This window comes from Drosophila gunungcola, assembly GCF_025200985.1.
Source record: "Drosophila gunungcola strain Sukarami chromosome 3L unlocalized genomic scaffold, Dgunungcola_SK_2 000014F, whole genome shotgun sequence".
Taxonomy (NCBI): domain Eukaryota; kingdom Metazoa; phylum Arthropoda; class Insecta; order Diptera; family Drosophilidae; genus Drosophila; species Drosophila gunungcola.
The window spans coordinates 818886-845122 of record NW_026453182.1 but is presented as its reverse complement, the minus strand read 5'-3'; the positions used below and the strand labels follow the sequence as shown (position 1 = coordinate 845122).

The 26237-nt window shown below is 37.7% G+C and overlaps 5 protein-coding genes, 1 long non-coding RNA gene and 6 other non-coding genes across 12 annotated transcripts; 9 read left to right on the top strand and 3 right to left on the bottom strand.

Moving 5' to 3' along the window:
* The first annotated feature begins 275 nt into the window (after positions 1 to 275).
* Positions 276 to 2058, top strand: LOC128260094 (uncharacterized). Its single transcript, XR_008268107.1, has 7 exons — positions 276 to 553; positions 740 to 811; positions 998 to 1044; positions 1222 to 1286; positions 1470 to 1523; positions 1711 to 1772; positions 1966 to 2058. It is a non-coding gene; the product is annotated as an uncharacterized LOC128260094 (long non-coding RNA).
* Positions 595 to 682, top strand: LOC128260221 (small nucleolar RNA Me18S-Um1356). Its single transcript, XR_008268116.1, has one exon. It is a non-coding gene; the product is annotated as a small nucleolar RNA Me18S-Um1356 (small nucleolar RNA).
* On the top strand, positions 846 to 934 carry LOC128260220 (small nucleolar RNA Me18S-Um1356). Its single transcript, XR_008268115.1, has one exon. It is a non-coding gene; the product is annotated as a small nucleolar RNA Me18S-Um1356 (small nucleolar RNA).
* Positions 1075 to 1163, top strand: LOC128260217 (small nucleolar RNA Me18S-Um1356). Its single transcript, XR_008268112.1, has one exon. It is a non-coding gene; the product is annotated as a small nucleolar RNA Me18S-Um1356 (small nucleolar RNA).
* Positions 1323 to 1407, top strand: LOC128260219 (small nucleolar RNA Me18S-Um1356). Its single transcript, XR_008268114.1, has one exon. It is a non-coding gene; the product is annotated as a small nucleolar RNA Me18S-Um1356 (small nucleolar RNA).
* Positions 1562 to 1646, top strand: LOC128260216 (small nucleolar RNA Me18S-Um1356). The gene has a single exon (XR_008268111.1). It is a non-coding gene; the product is annotated as a small nucleolar RNA Me18S-Um1356 (small nucleolar RNA).
* LOC128260218 (small nucleolar RNA Me18S-Um1356) lies at positions 1811 to 1895 on the top strand. Its single transcript, XR_008268113.1, has one exon. It is a non-coding gene; the product is annotated as a small nucleolar RNA Me18S-Um1356 (small nucleolar RNA).
* On the bottom strand, positions 1975 to 12961 carry LOC128260076 (protein artichoke). The gene is given in 6 exon segments (XM_052992777.1): positions 1975 to 3944; positions 4008 to 4131; positions 4245 to 5441; positions 5443 to 6745; positions 7342 to 7534; positions 12673 to 12961. Coding segments are annotated over 5 exon segments (4614 nt in total). The 5' UTR covers positions 7467 to 7534; positions 12673 to 12961; the 3' UTR covers positions 1975 to 2079.
* Positions 8473 to 10187, top strand: LOC128260083 (lipase 3). Its single transcript, XM_052992791.1, has 2 exons — positions 8473 to 9293; positions 9770 to 10187. Exons 1-2 carry the CDS (start codon positions 8481 to 8483, stop codon positions 10154 to 10156), a joined length of 1200 nt encoding a protein of 399 aa, XP_052848751.1. The 5' UTR covers positions 8473 to 8480; the 3' UTR covers positions 10157 to 10187.
* Positions 12962 to 14009: 1048 nt separating the features above from the next.
* On the bottom strand, positions 14010 to 14950 carry LOC128260088 (uncharacterized). The gene is given in 5 exon segments (XM_052992797.1): positions 14010 to 14291; positions 14342 to 14541; positions 14543 to 14638; positions 14693 to 14830; positions 14884 to 14950. Coding segments are annotated over 5 exon segments (738 nt in total). The 5' UTR covers positions 14917 to 14950; the 3' UTR covers positions 14010 to 14020.
* A 1374-nt stretch (positions 14951 to 16324) lies between these two features.
* On the top strand, positions 16325 to 20617 carry LOC128260084 (L-threonine 3-dehydrogenase, mitochondrial). The gene is made up of 6 exons (XM_052992792.1): positions 16325 to 16788; positions 17651 to 17900; positions 18437 to 18563; positions 18623 to 18770; positions 19357 to 19462; positions 20137 to 20617. The coding sequence occupies exons 1-6, from the start codon at positions 16629 to 16631 to the stop codon at positions 20453 to 20455; spliced, it is 1110 nt and encodes a 369-aa protein (XP_052848752.1). The 5' UTR covers positions 16325 to 16628; the 3' UTR covers positions 20456 to 20617.
* Positions 20618 to 21308: 691 nt separating this feature from the next.
* LOC128260089 (uncharacterized) lies at positions 21309 to 25603 on the bottom strand. The gene is made up of 3 exons (XM_052992799.1): positions 24967 to 25603; positions 22797 to 22982; positions 21309 to 21633 (listed from the first exon to the last, which is right to left on the bottom strand). Exons 1-3 carry the CDS (start codon positions 25292 to 25294, stop codon positions 21449 to 21451), a joined length of 699 nt encoding a protein of 232 aa, XP_052848759.1. The 5' UTR covers positions 25295 to 25603; the 3' UTR covers positions 21309 to 21448.
* Between the last annotated feature and the right edge of the window lie 634 nt (positions 25604 to 26237).

The following is a 26237-nucleotide window of genomic DNA, read 5'->3' as shown; positions in this document are numbered from 1 at the left end:
GGACCAGTGTACGTAAGAGTACATTTTTGTATTAAGAAACACAAATTTGCTTATATATTTTTTTACAGCTGAAAGCAATATCTGGCTCAGATACAAATTATTCCAAAATAAGTAATGAGTTAATTGAATTCATGTTCTTAAATTTATTTTTTTCTAGTTTACGATCTCCTTATTCTGTATACTGATTGAATATTTACCGATACTTATTATTCGTGGACACCCAATAAATGTATCTGGCAGCCCTAAAATATTTTCATTTCTTGACTGTCCGGCAACCTTCTGCCTTCTTTCCATCCGAATTTCTCTTGATTAAGGTCGTCGTCGCGACGGTCGCGCCACACAATTTACTTAAATATATAAAAAATGGGTCAGAATCATCTGATGCTTAGCACATTTGATGCCCAACTTGTAACCCAAATTTGGTGTATCAAAACATCTATATACAGACCCCACAATAAGATCAAATAGCCGGCAATAACTGAGTTTTATATGGAGCACCACGTGGTGCTATGTGAGACACCTAGAGGCACTTTGAAATTTTCACATTTCTAAGGTAATCATTTAACTTATAATCATATCACTTTATGTTCTTTAACAACTCGAATGATGACATCTACATACCCAATGCAGAGAAATTATGTTGAAAAATACTTAACATGCATCACCATCTGAATGAGATTTTAAAGAATTGAGCGACTCTTTCTCCAAATTAAGTCTTAAATTCTTCAATTCTTTGCAGGTAATCTTTGCATCTAACGGAAATAACTAAAGATTGAGATGTATTCTAGCAGAATCTTCGATCCATTAAAAGGTAATGATTCCCCACATTTTGATATATCTTACTTTACCCTCCAAATTGATGAAAACTTCATACCCAACTCAGAAAAACTATGTTGAAATCCTTTTAACATGCATCACCATCTGAATTACTTACTAAAATTATGTTAATGGTATTAAAAAAATGTATAAGTAACCATTTTTTTTTTAAACTTTGCAGGCAAAATAAAAGGACAATTGTCGAGCCAGGATTGAGTCGATTTAAAGGTAATCAACGTTTTGGATAATTGTTCTCCATTTCCTAAATTGATGACAATTTCATACCAAACTCATAAAAATTGTGTTGAAATCGTTTAAACATGCATCACCATCTGAATGATCTATATATATTTTACTCTGTACGTTTTAAAACTTACCACTAACACAATAATTTTAATCTTTCAGGAAATGCAAAAGGATAAAATCTTTAAAGAGGTTTACCAGGCAATTTAGTTTGGACCAATCAAAAGGTAATACCGGCATTTAGTTTTTTAGTACTAGTAAAAATTTTACTGATGACAATTTCATACCCAACTCAGAACAATTATGTTGAAATCTTTTTAACATGCATCACCATCTGAAAAAACAATACACATTTAATTTTGTAACTTATATAATGCATTACTAACCAATTGGATTTTTTAATTTTACAGGCATTGCAAAAGGATAAGATCTTAGCAGATTTTCCAGTTTGGATCAATTAAAAGGTAATATACACTATTAGTTTACTTTTACTTTGTTACTAATTCCTTTACTGATGACAACTTCATACCCAAATCAGAGCAATTATGTTGAAATCTTTTAACATGCATCACCATCTGAAAAAAACAATACACATTTAATTTTGTAAATTAAATAATGCATTATTAACCAATTCGATTTTTAATTTTACAGGCATTGCAAAAGGTTAGGATCTTAGCAGATTTCCAGTTTGGATAGTTTGGATCAATTTAAAGGTAATATACACCATTAGTTTAATTTTACTTTGTTTCTAAATCCTTTACTGATGACAACTTCATACCCAAATCAGAGCAACTATGTTGAAATCTTTTTAACATGCATCACCATCTGACCAACTACTCAAAATTAAACTTCTTATTGATTATAAAATATATTAACAGGAATATCTTCTTTTATTTTTAAATCCAGGTGCTAGACCGAAATGATGTCAAAACGGCCACTTAAAATATAAAATAAATTCTTTATTTAAGCATACGAAATAAAATATGTTAACTTTCTAAATCGAAGATCTTATAAAACTGTTTAACACGCTCCCCACAACAATAACAAGCTGAGAAAGAGGATCTCCTTCTTGTGCAATCGATTCCAACTGGACGAAGCACCTATTCCATCGTAGAACACCTCCTTGTGGGCTGTTTTCCGCACAGCAGCACCGCCGTTAAAGTCGCGCTTCTTCTTGAAGCTCTCATAGTACCAATCCATGCCATCCTTGCGATCCAGTCGATCCACCTGGAGAAGTTCCAGCTCCGTGCGCTTCTGGGCATTCGCCATGAGCTGATGCTCGCTGGCCACGCCCTCGTTATCCGCACTGGGCGTTGTACGCTGGTACTCCTCGGCCGTGGGCTGAGCCACCTGCTGCTGATAGGGCGTGTATACCTTGGTGATGGTGGAGCGGCCTCCGCCTCGTAATGGAGGAGAAGCAGGTTGCGGTGGTGGCACTGTGCTCGTTGGACGGGCAGGAGTTACTTGATAGTCACTGGGACTCTGAGGCGTCGTGGTGGTCACCCAGGAACGGCTCTTGATCTGTGCCACATGCTCTTCAGCCGGAGGAATCAGTAGGATCGTCTCCGCCGTTGTTGTCTGCCCGAGAGGAGGCGGTCTTAACAGGGTGACTGATTGTGCCTCCAGATCGTCGTCATCATACTGCGACTCTTGCTCCTGCTCACTGCTCGACGAGGCATCATTTAGTGTTGTGACCTGGGTACTACTGCTGGCCGTAGTACTCCTTGTTGTAGTCGTTGTGGTTGCCCTAGTAGTACTGGTAGTGATCCTCTGCATCAGAGGCGTTGTGGTGGTCACATCGGGCGTGGTCTCTGTGACATCATAAGTGGCTGTCTCCGAACTTTCACCACTACTCTTGGTGGGCTTGGGTCTTGTTTGAACAGAAATGGGAATAAACTTCCTCTCACCCTTTCCCTGTACCATCTCCGGTGGTTTCCCTGTAACATTCACCGCCTCCACCAAACCACGTCGCTGCTGAGGATCATGTACAGGCATGAAACCACCCACATGGGCTGGAACTATGGGACGGAAACCACCGCGTTCGATGCTCGATGGCTCGCGAAAGGTGGTGCGAAAGACACCCACTGTGGTGGCAGCACTTCCGCTCTCATTGCTCAGGGCATCCTCCACGGACGAAGTGGTGGACTCGGTGTCCACATAACGATTCCTGGCTATAATTTGCTTCTCCTGCTGCTGCTGATCCTTCAGATACTTTTCGAATTCGGCGCTATTTGGCTGATACATCCTCGTTTTCCCACGTCCACTCGGCAGGCTAATGTGTGCCATCCGATGGGTGGCGGGCATCTCATCGGGGCCATCAGTGCGCTGCTTTCGTCCTCGATCCCCGAAACCGAAAAAGCGACCCAAACTCACACTGGGCAGGGGATAGCCAAAGAACGTAAAAGGTGATCCGGATCCCGACTGCGGTCTGCGATCGAAGTATTTCGTATGGAGTATCGTGTTGTTCAGATCTATATTGCTGTTTAGCGTGGGATTGGGTTTGGGTCGCTGCGAAGTACTGATCACGGAGTTGGCGGTATCTGGTGCCTCAGTGGCGTCCACATACTGATCGTAGAAGTACTCGCTCTCCCCCACCAGAGGTCGATCTCCCGGCAGTCTTGTAACCTCGTTCGCCTCGCACTCATCGTTGAAATCTTCGGGCAAATCTCGCTGAAAGACATCGCCGTGCTCGTTGAGCAGTGGCAACTGATTGCCATCGGTCCGCTCGTTTCCGTAGATGTCCGGACCCACGCAGAGACTCCTCTCCATGCGGGCCGACCTCAGGAGGCGTCCATCCTGGCACTTGGGTCCCGGGTACGGAAAGTTCGTCTCCTGCAGCCACACCGAAAGCCACTGCATCTCGCAATTGCAGTCAATGGGATTGCCTGTTATAAAACAAAAAATTAATTTAACACTAGTTTATTTTATCGGATTTGCAAAGATCTCACCATCCACATCCAAAATGGCTATGTTTCCGCGCAGATTTCGGAAAGTTCGCTCTTGTATGCTCCTAAGTTGGTTGTTTCGCATGGAAAGGACTCTCAAACGAGGCATTGTCTCAAATGGAGAACCCTAAACGAAACAAAGGTAATCTATAGACTTATTTGTTTTTTAAAAATTAAAAAATATATATAAAATTCATAGAAAGATATATACACATTTACTATAGTACTAAACAACCTCACCTGAATACGACATATTCTATTGTTGTCCATTTTGAGTTCAACCAGCCAATTTAGCGCCTTCAGTGGCATCGTGGACACCAGTTTGACACCATTGGTGGACAGATCCAAAACCTCCAGATTGCGCATACTCCGAAGACCAATATTCTCCATACTCCTAAAATGGTTATTGGACAGATTTAGGAAGACCAGCGAATTGGCATTGTGGAAGCTTTCCGGCGAGATGTAGCGCAGCTTGTTGTACTGAAAGTGGGAGGCCAGTAGACTTGGTAGCTCCTCAAAGACATGGTCCTTCAGCTCCACCAACTTGTTGTCGGCCAGGACGAATTCCTGCAGTTCGTTCAGTGCCTTTAGAGCTCCAGGTTCCACGTTACGGATCTCATTGCTGCTAAGATCGAGATATTGCAACTTGGGCAGATTTCGGAAAGTGCCCTGCTGGAGCTCTACGATGAGATTGTTGGACAAACGGATCTCCACCACATTGCGCCAGCCACCAATCACATCGGATTGGATACGGGAAATCTGGTTATAACTAAGATCGATGTCCCTCAGGTTATTCAGGTTGCCCAATCCCACGGATATGTCTAGCAGGGCATTGCCCGAAAGATCCAGATACTCAAGGGACCTCTGGGTATCGAAGGCAGTGGGGGAAATGCTGCGTATTAGATTCCTGGAGAGATCCAGCTGCTCAAGTCTGCTGTTGTTCGAGAAGAAGTTATCCGTGATGGCCTCCAGTTTATTGGACTGCAAGTTGAGATTCCTCAATTCGGCCAGAGGTAGTAAGGCCCGCTCATCCGCTTCACCCAATTGATTCTCCTGCAAATGCAGCAACTCCAGACGTTGAATTCCAATGAACGAGGTGTCCTCCAACTGGCGCAACTCGTTCTGAGCCAGACTCAAAACCCTCAGCTCCGATGCCCCCTGAAAACCATGTCTGGGCAGCTGTTCTATGCGGTTCTGGCTAAGATCTAGCATCCTCAAATTGGGCAACTGCAGATCCTTGCTGGCCGCTGCTGGTAGTGATGTGATGTGGTTACCCTTCAGCGAGATGCGCTCCACAATCCTAGGCAGTCCTCCGATCATTGTCTTCAACTGGTTATAACTGGCGTCCACTTCAAAGAGCCTCTCCAAATGTATCAGGGTGGAGGAGTGGATTTTGGTCAGCTCATTAGACGATATATTCAGTGTTTCGAGGAGAGGGATTATGGCGAAAACTATTGGGCGCCACATCGGTTAAACCATTCTCGCTCAGATCTAGACGTCTTAAAGAAGGAAGCCCCGCCAGCAACTGGGAATCCACCCGACCAAACTGATTCTGTGCCAGATCGAGGCCTTTGAGGCCAGGAAGATTCCAAAATGGCAGGGGTAAATCCGCAGACAGACTGTTATTTCTCATCCGCAGTTCCCTTAGAGCAGGCATGGCCATCAGGGCATCCCTTTCAATGAGCCTCAGTCGGTTGTGATTCAGATGCAGTTGCTCCAGAGTGCCGTGACCACGAAGAGCTCCGTAGGGTAGCTCACTCAGCACATTTCCACTCATGTCCAGATATCGCAGGGTAGGCAATGCATCCAGCAGAGCCCTCAGAACCTCCACATGACCAATCTCGTTGTTGTAGATGTGCACCGCCTCCACACCACTTCCACTGGCCTGAAGCAAGGACTCCGGATGTATGCGCCGGATGAGATTGTTCTGCAGATAGATGGTTTTCAGTTGGGGCGTGCCCAAGAAGGCTCCATATTGCAGTTCCTCGATCCTGTTATCGTTCAAGTGAAGCTCTGAAAGATTGGGCAGATCCACAAAGGAGCCATCTTCGATCACAGTGATGAGGTTGTGGTCCAGTCGCAGTTTCTTTAGATGCTCCAGATCTTTGATAATGCGACCCACCATGCCCACATCACTGATTTGGTTATAGGACAGCTTTAAGCTAACCAAGTTGGGTAACCTGGACAGGGCACGCAGGTGAATCCAGTTGAGGCCGTTGTGCGATAGATCCAGGTTCTTCAGGGAGATCAAGCCATCGAAGAGACCCGCCTCCAGGCGGGTGAGTCCACCACCACCGGTGATGTGAATGTGCTGCAGCTTGGGAAGATGTCTGAACAGATGGGAGGGCAACTCCTGCAGAGCACCTGTCTGGACACTCAGGTAGGTGAGACTCAACAGCCCCGAGAAGTCGGGCAGGTGCTTCAGTTCGTCACTCTGGATGGTGATGGCCAGCATGTTGATCATCCCGTTCAGACTCTCCGCCGGAATGCTGCGCAGTTGCGGCTCCACCACGAAGATCTCCACCAGGCCGTTCTCCAGCTCATTCAGCCACCCGTTGGACACCCTTTCTATGCTGTTGTGGCGCAGCATCAGGCGCACAATCTGCAGGCTGCCGAAGAAGCGTCCCGGCAGAGCTGGCAGCTGGTTGTTCTCCAAAACCAACTCATCGATCCGCCCCTTAATGTTCCGCTCCACGGCCTTCAGACCGTCCATGATCTGCGGCAGGTTGCTGTGCGAGCACCTAGTTGGAATGGGATAATCGTAATATATTAAAAGTCATGAATTCAGTCCAATGTACATTTTTTAATATCTGCCCCTACAAAGAAATCCGGACATCTATAGATACCCTATAGGTTATGGTCTTCGAACAGGCGTAATATATCTAAAAATGGTTACATCGGTTTGGTTTTTTTTCGTGTTATTTAATAAGTATTAAGTATTAAATTATCATCTGGTTTTGTGTATCGTAAGCTTAAAATGAAAAAAAAAAAAAAAAAAAAAAAAATCATTTTAAAAATGTAAGCCTTTGCAATATTAGCGTTAAAGTTGTCTTCTTTGAATTCTTAGTTTTTTAAAAAGTATAAATAATTTTAATTTAAGATTTTTTCTAAAAAAAAATCTTATTGGAAACGAAAAAAGAGTTGTTTTGGTTAGCAAATACGTAAATTTTATTATTATTATTATTAAAAATACGAAAATAACATTTTTTTGCAAAGAGCCCTTTGCAATAAGATTTTTTTAAAACCTATCATATTTCATTAAATAATTTTGTAAACCATATTTAAATAATATTTATAATTTCTTTATTTAAAAGAAAAGAAAAAGACATTAACTCACCATATCTGGATTTCTTTTCCTCTCAGTGAACAGCGACAAGGTAAAATAGCCTGCGACGGGGGACAACTTTCGGCTTTGATCAAACTGAGTCCAATACAGAGAAGTAGGAATATGGGCAGCAACATTTTAATAATCGGCTAGATCATAGGTTAAGTGGGTGGATTTGGTTGGTTGTGGCCAACTTGGCACATAGCTATAAGAGAAAGATTGAAAAGACTTACATTAAATTCAAAGTCTAGCCAAAAAACATTTCAACTTAAGAAAATTATGAACACTATATCTGAAGTAATAAATTACCCTCAAACTCAATTACTTGGATTATACATATCTTTATAATAATCTAACACTGTTAACTTTAAAGCTATTTCAACAAAGTGTATTTAATAATGTCCAATCCATAAATCAAAATGTATAAGAAAAGCGACCAACAAACCAAGAATGAAAACAAACGTCATATAAACACTTGGGCTGGGAAAATTCTCCCGTCATATATTAATCACATTTAGCTGGCGGAATAGGTTGAATTAAAAATAAATTATGTTTTATTATGGTCGAGGGTTCCGCCGAACTGCAGACAAGACCCCCTTGATTGTGATTTTTGCCCCTATCAAATCAAGCATGTGTACGGTAATCAGGACAATCCTGCACTCAAAAAATACTAAGATTTAAAAACGTCATTTAACAATTAAATAAAATACAACTTTTTGAATTAAATTTTTTAATTATAGATCTTATATTCAATTACTGATATATGTATAATAACTATTATTTAAAAATAAAATAGCGTTACTTCTTCAAAAATTTCGTATTTTGTTTACATTTTCTTTGAAATAAAAACTTCAATTAAGGGCATGTTGACCTGGACGAATTAAATGTTTTATTTTATTTTAATAGAAAGTTGTCCAGTGCATGTTACTGCATTACAATTAAAAGTTTTCCTCGATTCAAATAAGCTCAAAATTTTGTAATTATCGCTTAGTCAAGGCCAAAAAGTCGTACCACCAATTCTTGGAGTGTGCCAAACAGGGGTATCTTCATAAATCAGGGCCAAATCAGGGGACTGTTTCGACCAGCAGATAAGAGCCGACTATATAAAGGAGGCCCCACGGCCTGTTAGCCAGCAAACTCGATTGCCCACAATGAATCCAATCGTCTACGCCCTACTGTTCAGCTTGGTGGCGGGTCTGGCCGTCGCCGAGAAGTCGGAGTACTGCCTGACTGAGATTGTCAACTCGGCGGAAAGGATGGAATCGCACGGATACCCGACGGAGACGCACCAGGTGGTCACCGAGGATGGCTATGTGCTGACCCTGTTCCGCCTGCCCTACTCCCACAAGCTGAATAATCAGAACGAGAAACGGACGCCGGTTCTGCTGCAGCACGGACTGTTCAGCAACTCGGACTGCTGGCTCTCCTCCGGTCCGGACAACTCCCTCGCCTACCTGCTGGCCGACGCCGGGTACGATGTGTGGCTGGGCAATGCCCGCGGCAACATCTACTCGCGGGAGAACAACCTCATCTCGCTGAACAGCCACAAGTTCTGGCACTTTGACTGGCACGAGATCGGCACCATCGACATTCCCGCCATGATCGACTACATCCTGGAAGCCACTGGCCACTCGAAGCTTCACTACGCCGGCCACTCGCAGGGCACCACCGTCTACCTGGTGTTGCTGTCGGAGCGACCTGAGTATAGTGAGAAGATCAAGTCCGGTCACCTGCTCGCCCCCTGTGCCTTCTTCGAGCACGGCACCTCGTTCGTCTTCAAGGCCCTGGGCCCCTTGGTGGGCACTCCCGGCGGCATCTGGAACCAGCTGCTGGTGGACACCGAGCTGATCCCGCACAACAATCTGGTCAACCGGGTGGTGGACAACAGCTGCCACTATGCGAGCGCCATCTGCGACAACGCCTTCATCATGTTCGCCAACGGGGGCTACGTCAACGCCAATGCGGTGAGTTGGAACTAAATTTAATTTAAAATAGGGAGAGGGTGTATAGCGTAGCATAAGTGACCCATGGGTGGGGATTCAACTAGGATTCAATCCAAAATGTCCCAAAAAGTACAACTAAAATGATTTCTAAATCAATCAAAAGAAAAAAATAATTTTTTTTTTTTTTTAAATCGTTTTATTAGTAGTGTTCAAAAGAAAGTTCATCTTCACAACTCATCAGTGTGGCAATTTTTGGGTCTTATATGAATTTCCCATTTGCGGGTCGTCCAAGTATCCAAATGACAGATGGGTGTAGCCTTTAAAGTCGTTTTCTGTTCATAGGATCTGTATGGTTTCGATTTGTACAAAAGTTTAAAACTAAAGGTCAAAACCATCAGTTTTTTAATATTTGGTCATAATCATAGCTCATTTACTTCGATTTCAGTACTAGAGTTAAATAAGGAATAATTATTTGAAAATATTGCTTCCTTTTCTAGAGCTCCATGAAGGTTCTGATTGAGACCCATCCGGCTGGTTCCTCCAGCAACCAGGGTATCCACTACCTGCAGCTGTGGGAGTCCAAGGAGTTCCGCCAATACGATTGGGGCACCAAGAAGAACAACGAGATCTACGGCCAGGATCTGCCTCCGGACTACGACCTCAGCTTGATCACCGCACCCACCCACTCGTACTCCAGCAACAACGATGCCCTCTGCGGACCCAAAGACGTCGACACCATGGTGAAGAACTTCGTCCATCTGAAGGAGGACTACCGTGTGCCTGTGCAGAGCTTCAACCACTTGGACTTCATCATTGCGCGGAACATGAAGGAGCTGGTCAACGATCCGATTATCAAACGCATTAACTCCTACGAAGGTCGCTAGGGAATGAACCAATAAAGAATACCGTACTGCACTCATTTTGTCAGTCATACATTTAGATAGAGGCGGGTCGTTGACTTAAAACGTACTGGTTTAAATAAAATATAAGTTTTGAATAGTAAAAATAAAGCTGCAAAAATAGCATTTCTTTAAACGAAGTACAATTAACCTTCAAGTGTACTTCAATTTTTCCAATAAATCTTAGAATTATTCCCACGAAAAACACCGAAAATAATGAAGAGCAATACTCTTGGCGATCTTATCTATTGAAGTCTAGGAAAGGCAAATGTGCAAGTGCTAATAAAGAAGTTTATGGAAGGGTATTCAATTGAATTTATGGATGGCTTAGACAGATTAGATATCGACACCAAACATAAGGTTGGTATCAGCTATTAATCACTCCTTCACCTGTATGTCTCTTGTCTTTAATTTATTACCGATTTAAAGAGAGCTTTTTGTTAATCGATGTTACCAGGTTTCCAAACAATTATAAATTACATTTATTTGTGGTAGCTGGGATTTTTCTTTTTCTTGTTGTTTTCATTAAACAAATAATCCGTAATAGCCTAATCAATGAATAAGTTTTGTATTACATATATCATTTTAATATTGCATTGCATTCATAAACTAAATATCCTTTCACAAATAAAATTTGAAACGAAGTTTTTAGGTATTGTGGTATCGGGGATTACATATTTAATTCTTGGAAATCCACTCCATGTTTTTTATAATCCCAACTCTTCTAAGTGGTTCGTAATCTCAATTAAACAAGATTCGAAAAGTTTATCAATTATAATCCCTTTTTTAAATTAATGTCTTTTAAAATTAAACTGATACTTTTGACAGTGGACATAACTACACGGACTAACTACAGAAACACATAACTGCTTAAAGATGAATTTTTTAGCTGGGGTTTTTTCGTACGTCTATGTAATTAATTTCAAAATCCAGTGGTTCATTGTAAAAGAAATATGTATCTCGTCCATGTGAGTTAAAATAAAAAGTTTCATCCCAAGATGCGCTTCTAACTGCTCACAAAGCCCCATCGTTTGAGGTGGGTCGTACGACAGGAAGTTATACGTACGCCGTCTTGTGCAATAGCCCCCAAAGAGACTCGTCGGGTCTTCATAACGTATAGACATTATACCTTTCCATGGCATCGCTTTAACTATAACTATAACTATACCTATTCCACCCTCACATGCAACTGCGCAACTCGGACCGAAAAAAAAAGAAACTCTTTGCGCCAAGAAGCGTAACATGGCTTTTCAACGAAAATTTTGTAATCATTTAACAAAAAAACTGAAAACACAGAAACAGTAGGAAGCAATAGGAAGCCAGAGAAGCAGCTGCAAAACATTGGACTAGAGTGAAACGCTAACCGCCGATTCAACTTCGGTTTTAGCTTTATCTTCTGCCACCGTTTCTACGCATGCGCAGCGGAGTTTACATCAAACGAACCTTGAAATTATTGTCGTTTTCATCATTGTTCGGCTCGAAGTATCTGCATCTGTGGCCGTACGCTCTATCTGTATCTGTATCTGTATCTGTATCTGTAGCTGTATCTGCACCAGTATCTGTATCTCTCGGTACCCCTTGGTTGTGTGTAATTTCTTGCATTGCACGCCTTGAAGTCACACTAAGTGAAGGCACCGCCTCCAATCCCCCTTTTCCCTGAAAGTCTCTATAACGACAATTTCTCCTGCTCTGATTTCTTTTTGGTCCCCCTCAAACTCTCCTAATTAAGTAACTGTTTAGTTCTACATTAAACGGTTCTTTTTGCGAAATGTAGATTTAGAATTTAGATGTAGGTTAATTAATAAAATCAAAAAATACAATTGCAAAGGGAAGAACAGATATACTTAATTAAGCTGACTTAAATGAATTATGGCTCGCAACTTTTGATGTCTTATTTCCGAATCTATGAATGCAATTACTTAATTAGTTAAATAGATCAAAAACTACATTTTCAGAAGGCAGAAAAACTATTTGTTATAAACGATGCAGTCTTATTTCTTAGTTAATTTTGCGAAATGTATATTAAAAATTTAAAAATGTAGATGTAGATCTTAAAATGCAATGCAAAGGGAAGAAAGGGATACTTAATTTATCTGACATTAATGACTTATAGCTCTAAGCTTTTGATAGAATCAATGCAGTCTTGTTTCTAGACCTAAATTTTAATTTTTTAAAGGTTACTCAATAAGTTTATTAGTTCAAAAACTAATAGACAATAGACAGTTTTCACTGAATCGATGCAGGCTTATTTCTATAAATATTTAAACACTTTCTATTTTATGAAATTTTGTGTTTTAATTTAAACAATAAGGGTATTATACTGTTATAATTTTTATCAGAAATTTGCTTTAATTTTAAAAGAGGTTTCATCTTAAATTAATTTTCGGTATTAAATTAATAAATAAATTCATATTTATCTTGTTTTTACGAATTCTTGGCTTTTTAAGTCTTTATATTTGATTATTCTTTGTCTTATTTATGATAAACACTGTAAGACTTACTCAATAACAAATAAATCCGACAGTTACTTCTTTTGGTCGCACTATTAATCCGATTAATCCAAGTAATGGTAAACTTAACACTGGATATCTTTATATGCTATTGAAATAAATATCTGGCAATATTTGCCAAAACCCTTTGGCTTTATTTTAATTTAATTCACTTCACTTTCGAAAGCACTTTTGCTTTTCTTTAAGGCGTTTTTATGCAATTAAGCACCAACACTTGGAACTCATTTGGCATGGACTTTGTGCGAATACTCCGCGTTTTCTTTAAGACGAACCGCTTCGTTTGGAATGCACGCGAAAACTGTTACTCGAAATAAGTTTCAGCCCAGCAGATTACTCAAGATTTCTACCAGAAATGTCGGCTCGAATGGAGTTTCCTGCCTGCGCCATATGGGAGTTGGGTTCCACGTTGGGCGCCACACTTGGCTGATTCTCGCCGTGGATTGGATTCCATTATGGAACTCAGGTGAGGCGATCTGTGACCACGGATCAGAGGTCGCTCTTCCCTCGAGTTCGAGGGTTCGGACTGGTTCGGAACTCAAAATTGTTTAAAGCCAGCGTTTTGTTGAAATTGCAAGTGAAATTATGAGAATTATGGCAGGAAATCACTGTGGAAACAAAGGCCAAGTGCTAATCTTGGCATTTAATTTGATAATCATAGCAAGCCTCGATTACATTAATGTTTTAACATGTTTAATTGGCTTCATATTTGCCAACCACAAAAGAAATATATATTTTTGTTTAATATGGGGAATCGGCAACAATTTCATAAAAAATAAATTATAAATGATAAATAACCGCATTGCGATTTAAAATTTAAGCCTAAGTATAAGTATTTCCATACAACATTTTTGCGATGGAAACATTTCGTTGCTTATTACCCTTTCTAGTTAAAGTATTAGTCTTTGATCGTTCAAATCGAAAAATGTTAAATAAATCACCTCTGAGCTTGTTTTCTTATCTGCATTTTAAGCTAACAACAGCTTGTAAATTTAGAGACCGGGAAAAACGTTAAACCTCTACGCAAAGAAAGCCATATATGGTTTCTTACTTGCAATATTTTTTTTTGTGATAAAACAGTCGGAATGTTAATTAGTTATTCTCTTCGCACTATTTTTTGTTGAAATTATATTTTCAAAACTTTTTTGTGTGGCCGTATCTCAAGTTTCAATCAGTTTTGTGTTAATTTAAAATTTAATTGGCTTTGTTAAAAAACACTGCTAGTCATATTTTTTTCCAAAAAAAAAAATCAAAACTATTTTATTTGTATCTAAATAAACACATACTATTTTACAAAAAAAATGTTTATTATTATTATTAAATTCTACAATTTGCTGTTGACTTAACCTGAAGCAGAGAAAACTGGCCTTGATTCGATATTCAAACTAAACAGCAAAATTAAGACGACTAAAGTTATATTAATTTGCTTTCGCAATGCATTGTCACTTGAGCCTCCTGAAGTCTTGGGGTTTGTCACAATTTCTTCCTCGGGTACTGCAGTCAAAGTATAATAGTCCAAAAATTCCTCATTTTCTATATTTTGTTCGTACTCTCCAGGCTGATTTCCGGGTGGAGTGTACCTGACTACCAGTATATTTCTTCCATTCGGGTTTCTGCAAATACATGAATAAACATTAGGGTAAGGGAAATACTCATTACTTACGCGGGATTCTTTGGTGCCCATCCAATACCGATGTTCAAAGATGATTTCCACGTGATTGCTGAAAACTTATCGGCCAAAGATTGTTCAATTTTGGTTCTGCGATTTTTTGCCTTACGATAACACTTGGCCCCTGCAGTGGACCAGTACTTAACACAATTATTATTCTTAAATTCGCAAATATTTTCTGTATAGCTGTCTTTTCAATGGATCCGATATGGGAAAAGCCAGATGATCCACAAAAAAATCTTCCTGGTCTTTGTACAACTTTTGATCTGGGATTTTTAAGGTGGCCAAATGCTATATAAGAAGTGTTTTACATAACGTGTATATAAATTTCGAAGTATCGCATACTTTTGCATATTCTTCAGATTCTTCGGAGAGTTCATTGGACACGGTAAATTCCGGGACTAACCAATTCCTCCGATGTTCATTGTGGTCATTAATCACTTCTTCCATAATGCTTTCATATCCCAATCCATTCTGGTAGAGCTAGTATAAAGTTTCTTTATAAATATTTTCAAAGTTGTTATTTTTCAAATAACCTCAGAAACAAAAAGCAGTAGAAAAAGAAACATGTCACAATATATACTAATATTAAGGTTTGACAAGTTTTTCCTATAAGAATAAAAGGAAAACAATTATTTACTACAGAAATATTTAAATGGTCCATCGAAATTAGGTATAAAAAACTCGTTTAGTCTCAACCAAATTATATTCAATACCCCTTAAACGATTAATAACTAAATATTGTTATTTGTTTTCTTATTATTGTTAAATTTTTTCTTATATACAAGTAAATCATATTTCGCGATGGATGCAAAACATTCAGAAAGAAAAAGTAAAATTTTCAGCTGCTTTTGTTTTTCTCTTGACAAGAAAATAATATTTTTAGTTCTATGTGCACAATATTTACTAGATTTAAATACGTCATGCAGTTGAGTAAATATGGGTTGTCAGGGCTATTATTGTGCACCCAATATGCCACCAGATGATAAGACCATTATGGAAAACCATAACCAGTCAGTCATTTCAACTAGTGCTAATTCATTGCACTTTTCTATCTGGGTCCTACACGTGTCCGATTTGAATGCGGATTAGGTTATCTACCCCGCTAATTGGAATCTATTTCTAAATGACCCCTTAGGGACTTCAGTTCATTGTCAACGAAATGGAATTTTTCACCCAAGGTTAATTTGATTTGCGGCACGTTTATTTATCATTGAGTCTTTCTAAATTCTGTATCTGTTGTGTTCTCTGAATGGGGTCTTTGACTTAAAGTTTTACCACATATTTTGCATTCAAATGTATAAGTAAAAAACTTTTAAATTATAAAAAATATTATACAAACACTTAAATGTATAAACAAATATTAATATTTGTAAAACTTTCATAGCTGAAACTACCTATGATGAGTATCTAGTTAAAAAAATTTATTTTGTAATATTTTTCTTAAATTTTAATAGCATGTATTTTTCCTAAAATATTTAAATTTTGTTTATAAAGTGAATAATGAAAATATTTAGTTATATTTAATACAACAATTTAATTTTAACAATTAAAGCTAAACCGAAACTTACTAGGCAGTGTTTTATGGAATAATAATTTTTAGTTGATTATTAAAATATTTGACGGCATACAATGTTTTTTTTATAACATATAAAAAGGACACGCTTGCGTTGAGCCAGTTTTAAAATTTTTAAAATAAATTTTTTCTAGAGAGTGAAGAGTACAGACACACCCCCTAGAGTGGGCACGAAAAAAAGGGGGCCTGTCCGAAACCCCAACTACCGAGCACCCTGTAGCCTCCAATTGAAGCTTGCGTAATGCCCAGCCAACGCAATATGTACTATGTACGATGTATTTGCACTGATTTAGACTTGCCCCGCCACCGAAAAGGAAACCCATCCATCTGAGGCACTTGTTGTTGTCAATTGTTGGGCCTCCTCCATATATTCGCTTTCGTTTTTATTGAATCTCGGACCGGGTCCGGGCCCCAAACAAATTCGGTGCGCCATGGCGACAGTTCGCGCTCATAATGAATTTGACTGGTTGCCAACTAACACTCTAACACGCTAACTAAGTAACTAAGCGACTAGACGAGACGAATGGAGCCGACGGGATCCGACTGCTCATGCGATATATGTGAAAACATATAGCGGAAATTGGGCGGGAGTGAAGTAATGTTGAGGGCTTGGTGAAAAATATATTGCGAATTTCGAAATCAGTTGAAAACCGTAGCTCGCTGGCAGCGCTCGTCGCGAATCGGAAGATTCAGTCAGTCCGGAAAATGTTTCGCAAATGCCTCGCCAGCCTGGCCCTGGCCCCCTTCCCTAGTCCGATTTCGATTTCGATCCCCAGGATAACCCCGGTCGCCAGTCAGCTCGTCCAGCGCCGCTCTGTCCACCAGGTGCCCCACGAGGGCAGGCCGCCCAAAATTCTCATCACAGGTCAGTTGCCGCGCCACGTGGACGGTCTATATTTATCCGCATAGCAATGCGTTCAAGGCTGATCGGACTACCCAGCTGTCCGTCCGGAATATTTATCACTTATTCTTCTATTCCACACACGCCAAATTTGAAAAAAAGTTTCATTTTCAAAATATTATAAGGCAGCTTTTAAAATATTGGCAGTAATTTTTTAACCGCTGCTGGTGTGTTATTCAAAAGATTTGAATTTGATTTGATTTACTGTGATCTTCAAAATAGATCAGGCAAAAAAAAAGCCAAAATTTAAAAACGTTAATTTTTCAAAATGTTTATAAGCAGTTACTTTTTTTAAATCGCTGAACGTGTGTTATACAAAATATTTGTACATTGCTTATCAGTGATCTTTAAAATGGGTCAGGAAAACTCTTTCGTAAAAGAAAAAGGAAATTAAAACATAAAAGTTTGTAACAGAAAGAGAATTTTTTAAAATAGTTAAAGAAAATCTTTATCGTCAAATAATTATAAAGTTATTTAAACATGTTTCTAACCCTCCCAAAAAGTGTACGTATAAAAAAATATTATTTTCCAAATTGTAATGCTGGTCACATAACTTGTTGTCCAAATTGTGGTAATCAATATAGTTGTGTAACCATACAACACTGTTTTAGTCGAAAGCAGTCGTTCACAGTGACATATAAATAAAATTAAATAAAATCATTATATAGAGACATATTCCTGGAGTTTAAATATAAAAGTGTCGAGTAATTAAATATTTTTTGTTTTGTTTAATTTAAAAATCAAATACAATAGCGACTGCGGTCTATCTTTTTTTTATTAATTGATACTTGTTCAAATGTAATGTTATATTTTGTATTTTTTAAAGGTGGCCTAGGGCAGTTGGGCATTGAGTGCGCAAAACTATTGCGTGCGCACTATGGCAGCGAGAATGTAATTCTCTCCGACATCATCAAGCCCAGTCAATCTGTGCTGGAGAATGGGCCGTACATCTTTGCCGATATCCTGGACTTCAAGGGTCTGCAGAAGATCGTTGTGAACCACCGCATCGACTGGCTGATCCATTTCTCGGCTTTGCTCAGTGCCGTGGGCGAACAAAATGTGCCGCTGGCAGTGAGGTACGATTTTTTTACTCAAGAATATATTCAACTTTTTTTTTGTCCCTTCCGATTTCAGTCATAATCCAAAATTAATCATTTATTTTCCGAAAATCGTACTACTTTCTCTTTACCAAATATTTATTGTTATAAACTTGCTGACAACACTTAAGTAGTTTTTTAGGTAATGGAAACAGCTTTCAAAAATAATTTTCAAAAAAACTATTGAAAGTTTTATTTATATTCGTGATGGTCACATTTATCATAAGTATATTATTTTAAATATTTTTTTTAAAAAAAGATTTATAAAACACAACTTTTTATTTTAATTTTTCATTAGAAAAATATGTCATGTATTAAAAATTTTTTATTCCAATGCAAAGTGCAGTGGCACTATGTTTTATGGCTGTTTCTTAAATTGTTACTACATTATATGGAAAAGTGTATTTTAATGAATTATTGAAACTAAAACTATATTTAAGTTTTAAGTTTTTAAAACATAAATGCTGCTACGCTTTTCCTATCTTATAAAAATTCCGCTTGATATAAATTTATAGGGTCAACATTGAGGGTGTTCACAATGTCATCGAGCTGGCGAAGCAATATAGGCTCCGCATCTTTGTGCCTAGCACCATCGGGGCTTTTGGCCCCGACAGCCCCCGCAATCCCACTCCAAATGTTACGGTAGGACTCCTGTTTGCACAGCCAAAAGTTTGTTCGATACTTATGGCCCAATTCCACAGATCCAACGTCCCCGCACAATTTATGGCGTTTCCAAAGTGCACGCCGAGCTGATTGGCGAATACTATTACCACAAGTTTGGCCTGGACTTCAGATGCCTGCGCTTCCCCGGAGTTATATCGAGTGATCCGCCAGGCGGTGGCACCACAGGTAGGAATGGTTACTTAAGCGCCTGTACTTTCTACATGGTCTCATGCATATCAATCTGCGGGAAAATATCTTTGAGTCACTATTCCATTGAAACTGTGTCGCTAGGCGAATTTCAAGCTTTATTTAATCCAATTTTGTATCATAAATGCCTCAATTGATGATGGTTTATGGTAATCAAAGAGCATGACAATGGGCGTAATTTATACACGAGGTAGGTCTCATGCTACGCCTTTTGGTTGGGCGGAGCAAACCTCGTGACCCATTTTAATGTTTCCTTTAAACAATTGAATTGATTTAATTGATGATGTTTATGTCTTAGAAATATTATACCCTCAAGTGCTTTCACTTATGGTTGCTAAGAGTAAAGGAAAGTCAAATTGATATTTGACAAAAATATAGCTTTAAGGATAGAAATTTTGAATACGTAATGTTACTGCTTAAATTACGTATGCTTTAAAACTACGGTAAAGCTTTTCAATATTTGTGTTGAAATAAAAATACAAGTTATTTTATTCAATTAATATAAATAATTGAAATTTGTTTTGCAGTACATCAAAAGTGAAATATATATTTCTTTATATTTTAGACTATGCCGTGGCAGTATTCCACGATGCCCTGCGACATGGTAAATACAACTGCTATCTTCGTCCTGATACAAGACTGCCCATGATGTACATTGAGGATTGTTTGCGGTGAGTGTAAAGCATTAACTTCAAGTCAACTATAGTACTTTTTTTTCTTTGACTATGGAAACAAAAGGAGTTAAAGTAAATTTTAACAAGAAATGAAGAAAACTTCGGCAAGCCGAAATTTATATACCCAAGCAGATATTTCAAAAATTGAATATTTGTTAAACAACTATTTAGATATTTATCCTTGCCTGTATTTCAAAACAGTCAAGCTATGAAGATTTTTCGATGAATTATATGATCTTTCGTATGGCATATATACGATATAGTCGTCCAATTTTTATAAAATTAAAGCCTTTATTCTAAAATAATTGTAAATCATCCAAAAAATATTAAAACAACAGCTTTTTAAAATTTTAAATTTAAATTTCTGATTGTTCCTGTGGAAGCTATATGTGGTATAAGTCGTCCGATTCAGCTCGTTCCGATAACATATATACTTTCTGCAATAGAAAGACGGATGAACATGGCTAGATCGACTGATCATAATGTTCATGATGCTGATCAAGAATATATTAACTTTATGTGGTCGGAAATGTATCGTTTTGACTGAAATTATAATACATTCTGCACGGGTATAAAAGTATAGGCGATTCTTTTTTTTCAAAATAGTGTTATTTTTATATAAACTAAAATCGCGCAATCTTTTATGAATCTTTAATTTGTTCCCCCATTAGAGCACTCCTGGAGTTTATGCGGGCACCCAATGAGCAGCTGAAGCGCCGTGTATACAACGTGACCGCCATGTCCTTCACTCCCGAGGAGCTGTTTGCCCAGCTGGGGAAGCACGTGCCCAATCTGCACGTGACCTACCAGCCGGACAGTCGTCAACTGATCGCAGACTCGTGGCCAGAGGTGTTCGATGACTCGGATGCCCGGAAGGACTGGCACTGGCAGCACAAGTACGACCTGGCCAACTTAGTGGACTTCATGGTCAAGGATGTCCAGGAGAACTACATCAATGGGCAGCTGCAACAGCAGAAGCTGCAGATCTGATCAACAGGGGAGCGGATCAGGGCGATCAAACAACCGCATCAAGTATTCTTAAGTAATGAAATTCTGTCGCATTTAACACTGCATTTATTTAGTGGATACCAACACAAAGTTCTGTACTATTTACCTTCGAAAATACAGTAAGGCATTTATTGGAAAAGAAAACTGCTGAATGATTTATTTATAGGGAAACCAAGATATTCGTTTGAAAATTAGAATTTTTTTTAATATTTCACCGTAATTTGAGCCATATTCAAGTGCCTGGTTTCTAGTTTGCCATAATTATATGTTTTGATAGAGTATAGATTAAAATACCACTATTCAACATGTCGTGGAATATTTAAAACTTGTTATAAAGTGCTCTTCATGCACAGTTCATATCCACCTTTAAAAAATGGAATAGTAAAAAGAGGTTGTAACTATTGAGTTCAAACTTTTATATTTTATATTTAAAAATAAATTAGTTAATCATAATATTTGATTTCAAAGCATTTTTTAAAGTTAATAATGATGTAAATATAAAATAATTTTTTCAAAAATAGTCAAATAAAAAATGTTAAAAATTGCAATAAATTCATATTTAAAATAACTTTTAAATAAAGTTAAAAATATTTAAATTAAGTAGAATATCGATTTATTTTAAATTCAACGGAAGTAAAAAAAGTTTAAAAAGTGTTTAGCATCGATGTTAGGCCCACTGTTCAAACTTCCAAAACGTGTTCCAAGACCAAATCCATATACAATTTTTACTCAAAAAATTTTTACATGGAACACCTTTGTTTTAGGGGAAACTTTGTTCGAAAAATAGAGAAGGCCCCCATAAGAATGCCCATATTAAATAATTCTAAACTTAATCTGAGCTTCGCAATGATAGCTTATGGTTTATTAGAATTCAAATACTAATACTAAGCACCTTCAAGTTGCGATTAGCGAGAGCTTATATTACTACTTAGGTTAGGATTTACAATGCTCGTTTGGAGTTGATTTGGCTATTGCTTAGATATCAAACTCCTCTAGCTCCGACCCGCTGAGCTTTCGGAAGTGATGCAGACAACCGCCGTGTGTGGCTATATACAAGTCCGCTTCGGCTTCGCTGCCTATGGGTTTTGATTTGATATTCTTGAGGGGATCTATAGATTTTCTTGAAATTTGCGATGGCGGCAATCGGTGCTCTGCGGATTCTGTAAACGAGCAGAGTGGGTAGAGTTGTCTATCAGTTTTGGATCTTAGACTCGCTGTCGTAGCTCTGGCTTGTTGCATTTGCTAGATCTAGATCTTTCACAAAGTGTTTTATTGCCTTTGATTCAAACATGTTTGTTAAAAGTTTGCTGATTTTAAAAGATGGTTTGCTGAATTCCTGAAACATTTACGGGATTTAAAAAAGCTTAATCTAAATAAATGTAAAATTTGTATATTTAGGATATTTTAAAATATTTACTTAATATTAATTCAAGTTTCATATGAATTTCTTTAGAAACATCTTTCCATTTAAAAAAAATTAAGATATTGAAATTTAGAAGGAAAAAAGCTATGACAGAAAAAAAGTTTTTGTTTTCATTATTTTTCAAAATAATAAAAAAAAAAGTTAAGAAGAAAATTGGGAAAAGATCATTAAAGTATTTTAAGGGTAAACAAAATATTTCATAATTCGTTGTTCGTCGTAATATATAAATCATCAATATGCTTACAAACATATTACAATGACATTTTGAACTTATGGTGTTAGGTCTTATGAGTAATTTAAACTAATTTTACGAATCAGCAACTTCACATTGGCGGAATTATATGTTAAATACATTTATCCAACACTTTGTGAAGGCTCTAAGCAATCGCTTCAAGCTGATTGAACATTTTACTTAAAACTATATTGCTCTTGTATTAGCTGATTGCAATGTTTCGCAGAGTTAACGATTACATATTGAAACTAATTAAGTATATCAATTCTTTATGCAATTAAGTACAGTATGGGCTGTGTGTTTAACAATTTATACAGAATACTTATATTGGTTCTTTCGTTTGCTGATTGTTTTTTTTTTACAAGTTTCATTTTTGGTACGTGTTAAGTATGTGCATTGCAATTAATTTGAATTCAATTGTTTGTTTGCGTTATTTTGGCTTCTGAGTAATAATATGCGAACATTTTTGGATACATTGGCTGTTTTGCAAATAAAGAGAGACGCGTCGCTCGGTGAACTGTTGCATGTGTTTTTGTGCGTTTTTCTCAGTTAGAGGTACATGTTCATTTTGGGCTATGTACATTTAAAACATTGTGTGAACGAGGGCCCCTAAATCATGTGCGACATCATGCAACGACTCACATCACGGTTAGCGCGGTGCAAATGACCTTGAAAATGCTGATTAATGCGCTGATGATGATGCTGCTGCTGCGACTGATGATGTTGCTGCTGCTGCTGCTGTGCTGGAAAACTCGTGTCTGATTCCATCATCATGCCGCCGGTGGCCGGCATCTCGTAATCCATCAAACAGGCCTGTGTTCCAATTAATTGTGTGGCAGGCAGGGAAAAGAAATCTGCAAATAGAGAGAGAGAAACCAATTTATAAGTTCAAGCATTTTATTTTATTTTTTCAGTGCAACGGCAATGCAACGCAACACGTTGACACTATCGATATTTGCCCCAATTACCAAACGTTTATTTATAGCCAATTCGAAGCAGAGCTGCGAGTTGCTGTCGTTGTCATTTCTTATCTCCGAGTTAGTTTTTTTTTTTTTTTTGTTTGTGCTGATACCATATCAAAACAATAGGGAACTACAAACTAACCAAGTCAAATCGAGATTTAAGAAAATGTTTATATCACTAAAAAAAAAGTTGTTTAAGCATGAAAAATATTTTCAAAATGTTAATGACATTGTTTACTCCCTACCCTCGTTAAATTCTATTTTTCAATTTATTTTGTATTCATTTTAAACATTAATATTTCGATTTGCTTACCCAAAAATTTGTATAATTGAAAACATAAATAATTTAACAAGTAAATCATACTTTATTACTTTGGTTGATATTCTATTTTACAAATAACTAAAACGATTTAAAATGGTTAACTTTTTAAGTATATTTCAACATTTATGTTTTTAAAGTTATGCGATTATTTATACATCCGCCAAGCCAACATTTTTTATGAATTTTATAATGTCCATAAATTTACCCAACCAAGAAAACCGATAATAAAAATATTTTTGTGGCATGCCATATAAACCAAAAAAATATTTATAATGTCTTTCAAACATCACAAAAAACATTATACCCTCTGCAAGGGTGTAGATTATTGATTCACTCTCGCTAGATATACACACTTTTTTTTACCGGCTGTTCATATATACACCCACACACTGCCTTCTGCCCTTTGTTTTCTGTTGTTGAAACACTTTCGCAAATGCAGATTGATTAAACTCGCGGGGTAAGGAGAATTTAAGCACTACGCTGACCCCTTCATCTCCACAACCCCTTTCAGATAATCCACAACTGAAAGTCGTGTGTTTAGTCGAGCAAACACAGCGATATAATGACTGTCAAGCCGGTTTGCTTTTGCTGAAATTAAGCGGCTGTCAAGTGCTTATCGTTTTGACGTGCGGTGGTTTCTATATGTCAGCGATAGCAAAAATCTCACTGAATAAATGGGAACTGATAACACAGGTCACTGAGAGGTAAAAAAAAAAACAAACTGGGCCACAAGGTCCGATAATTTTGTAAATTTACAGGTTTTACGACACTTTTCACGCAACGCCAATTAAATGCGCGAGTCAAGGTCGAATGATAAAAAAAACGAAAATTATAGCAAAAATTATAAAGTGTGTTCCGCTTTTTAAATTCACTTTGTAATATTGTTTTCTTATTTGGTTCAAGTTGGCCAATATAATTTGTATTTAATTATAATGGTCGGATTAGTTGAAAACGAGATATACATATACCCATAAGATAAATGATAATCAACTCAAAGTACTTGCTTCGTTTGCAAAACAACAAACCTTAAAAGCTTTTTCTAATTTAAGACTTATTTGCAAATTTTCGCACTGGGCAACTTAGATTAAATCAGTAATTTACCAGATTTTTACTTGCAATTAAATCAGAGAATATTAAGTTAAGGAAATAAAACAAAACAATTAATCTCAGCTAATCTTATTTTTAAAATTTTAAATATTTTAGTAAACTAAAAACAAAAATTTGTATAGCTATAATTGTAAGATTGTTTCGTTAGCCTTAACTCTATTAAACTTGTGATATATATTCATTAAGCAAATAACAATTAATAAATAATTCCAAATTAATGTGTGTGTATTCAAGAGCGGTAATAAAATAAATGGGGCTGTAAAACCATGCGTTTTACTGGCTTTAACAGGTGAAAAATGAGAAAAAGTGCGAGACACAGTGTAAACTTCAAAGTTGTACACTCTACCAAATTTGTTTGCAAAAAAAAAAATGTAACTCCTTTTATCCTTTATTCACTTTTTAGGGGGAGCACTGTAATTCCGATTTGAAGAACCCTAGAGTGCTTACCATTGCAATACTGGGCGGCCAGATCGGCTTCGTCGTAGCGGCACCGCTTGGTGTACATCGGCTGGTCCACATCCGCATCCTCGACAGGATTTTGACCGGGATTCAGGCGTTTCTTGCAGCGCATTACTTCCAGGGGCAGGACTTCCGGCATCGCTTGCCCAGGCTCAATGTGGTTGTTGTTATTATTGTTGTTGTTGTTGGCATCGGTCATGAAAGTGACGGCGCGTGGATTGAAAGGATCCATCGAAGGACGCAGCATTTCGGTTTCGAAAGTGGCGGCTGCCGACGGATCACCATGTGCCCAGCACTCGAAATTCGTCAAAACCATGGCGTGCTGCAGTGGAAATTCCCCAAAAAAACGATGGACCGAACTGTACGAAATCGTGCCGCTAACTGCAGGCGCGTACTTTATATGGACTTTGCGGGCTCTCGGTCGTTAATTACCGCCGAATATACGCAGCAATTGGCAATGGCTGAAATAAATTTAATTAACACACGCAAACGGGACGCGCGAGCAATCGGCCAAAATGTGAACGCGATGACGGCAACTGTTAAAAATAAACCAATAAGCAAGTTTTTACATTTTGCCGCGTGCGCCTTTTGATTCACGTTTGCTTTTGTTTTCTTTCGCTCCAGTGGGACCGCACTGTCGGTGTCGCAATATGGCCGTCGGCCGTGGGAAATATACTGGAAAATACTTAAAAAGATAGTTACTATACAACTGCGGTGAAAATCATAGGGTCGAATTGTTAAAAAATTAATATGCCTTATTTTACAACTGGAAAAAGTACTCGTTTTTTGTTCTTATTCAAGGTTTAAAAAATATGTACAAATGAATACAAGTGTTAGTAATAAAATAGGGTCACTCAATATTCCCAATATCTAGGTAGTATTTATTGCTAATTTTAACAAGTGTTTTTTTTTTTTAGTTTTATAAACAAGGTAATTACTACTAATACCTACTTAATTCCTAATAAGTCTGGAAAAGAAAGAAAAACAGCAAGTATAATTAAAATGTACCTTGGTAAAAATAAAGCTTGAAAGAAGTGTATCTTGGTAATGGGCTTAAGACACTACATTGTTAGCCTCAGTCATTGCTAACTTTTTTTTAGCTATACTATTTTGCGTAAAACAATAAAGTTTGAACTTAACGTTAAAAAGGCAGCGTGACCGTGAACTTAAAACCAAAAAAAAACAAAAATAAATTAATAATTAAAATAATTTAAATTATTTGTTACAAAACGAATAATCGAATATCTACGGTATCTTTT

Bases quoted from the DNA above. Each gene is read 5' to 3' on its own strand.
- LOC128260084 (XM_052992792.1), top strand. From the start codon at position 16,629: ATGTTTCGCAAATGCCTCGCCAGCCTGGCCCTGGCCCCCTTCCCTAGT. The intron at 18,564-18,622 runs GTAGGACTCCTG...CCAATTCCACAG, and splicing joins ATCCCACTCCAAATGTTACG to ATCCAACGTCCCCGCACAAT. The intron at 19,463-20,136 runs GTGAGTGTAAAG...TTCCCCCATTAG, and splicing joins TACATTGAGGATTGTTTGCG to AGCACTCCTGGAGTTTATGC.
- LOC128260089 (XM_052992799.1), bottom strand. From the start codon at position 25,294: ATGGTTTTGACGAATTTCGAGTGCTGGGCACATGGTGATCCGTCGGCA. The intron at 22,983-24,966 runs GTAAGCACTCTA...CTCTATTTGCAG, and splicing joins GGCCGCCCAGTATTGCAATG to ATTTCTTTTCCCTGCCTGCC. The intron at 21,634-22,796 runs GTCATTTGCACC...GCTCGTTTACAG, and splicing joins CATTAATCAGCATTTTCAAG to AATCCGCAGAGCACCGATTG.
- LOC128260083 (XM_052992791.1), top strand. From the start codon at position 8,481: ATGAATCCAATCGTCTACGCCCTACTGTTCAGCTTGGTGGCGGGTCTG. The intron at 9,294-9,769 runs GTGAGTTGGAAC...TTCCTTTTCTAG, and splicing joins GCTACGTCAACGCCAATGCG to AGCTCCATGAAGGTTCTGAT.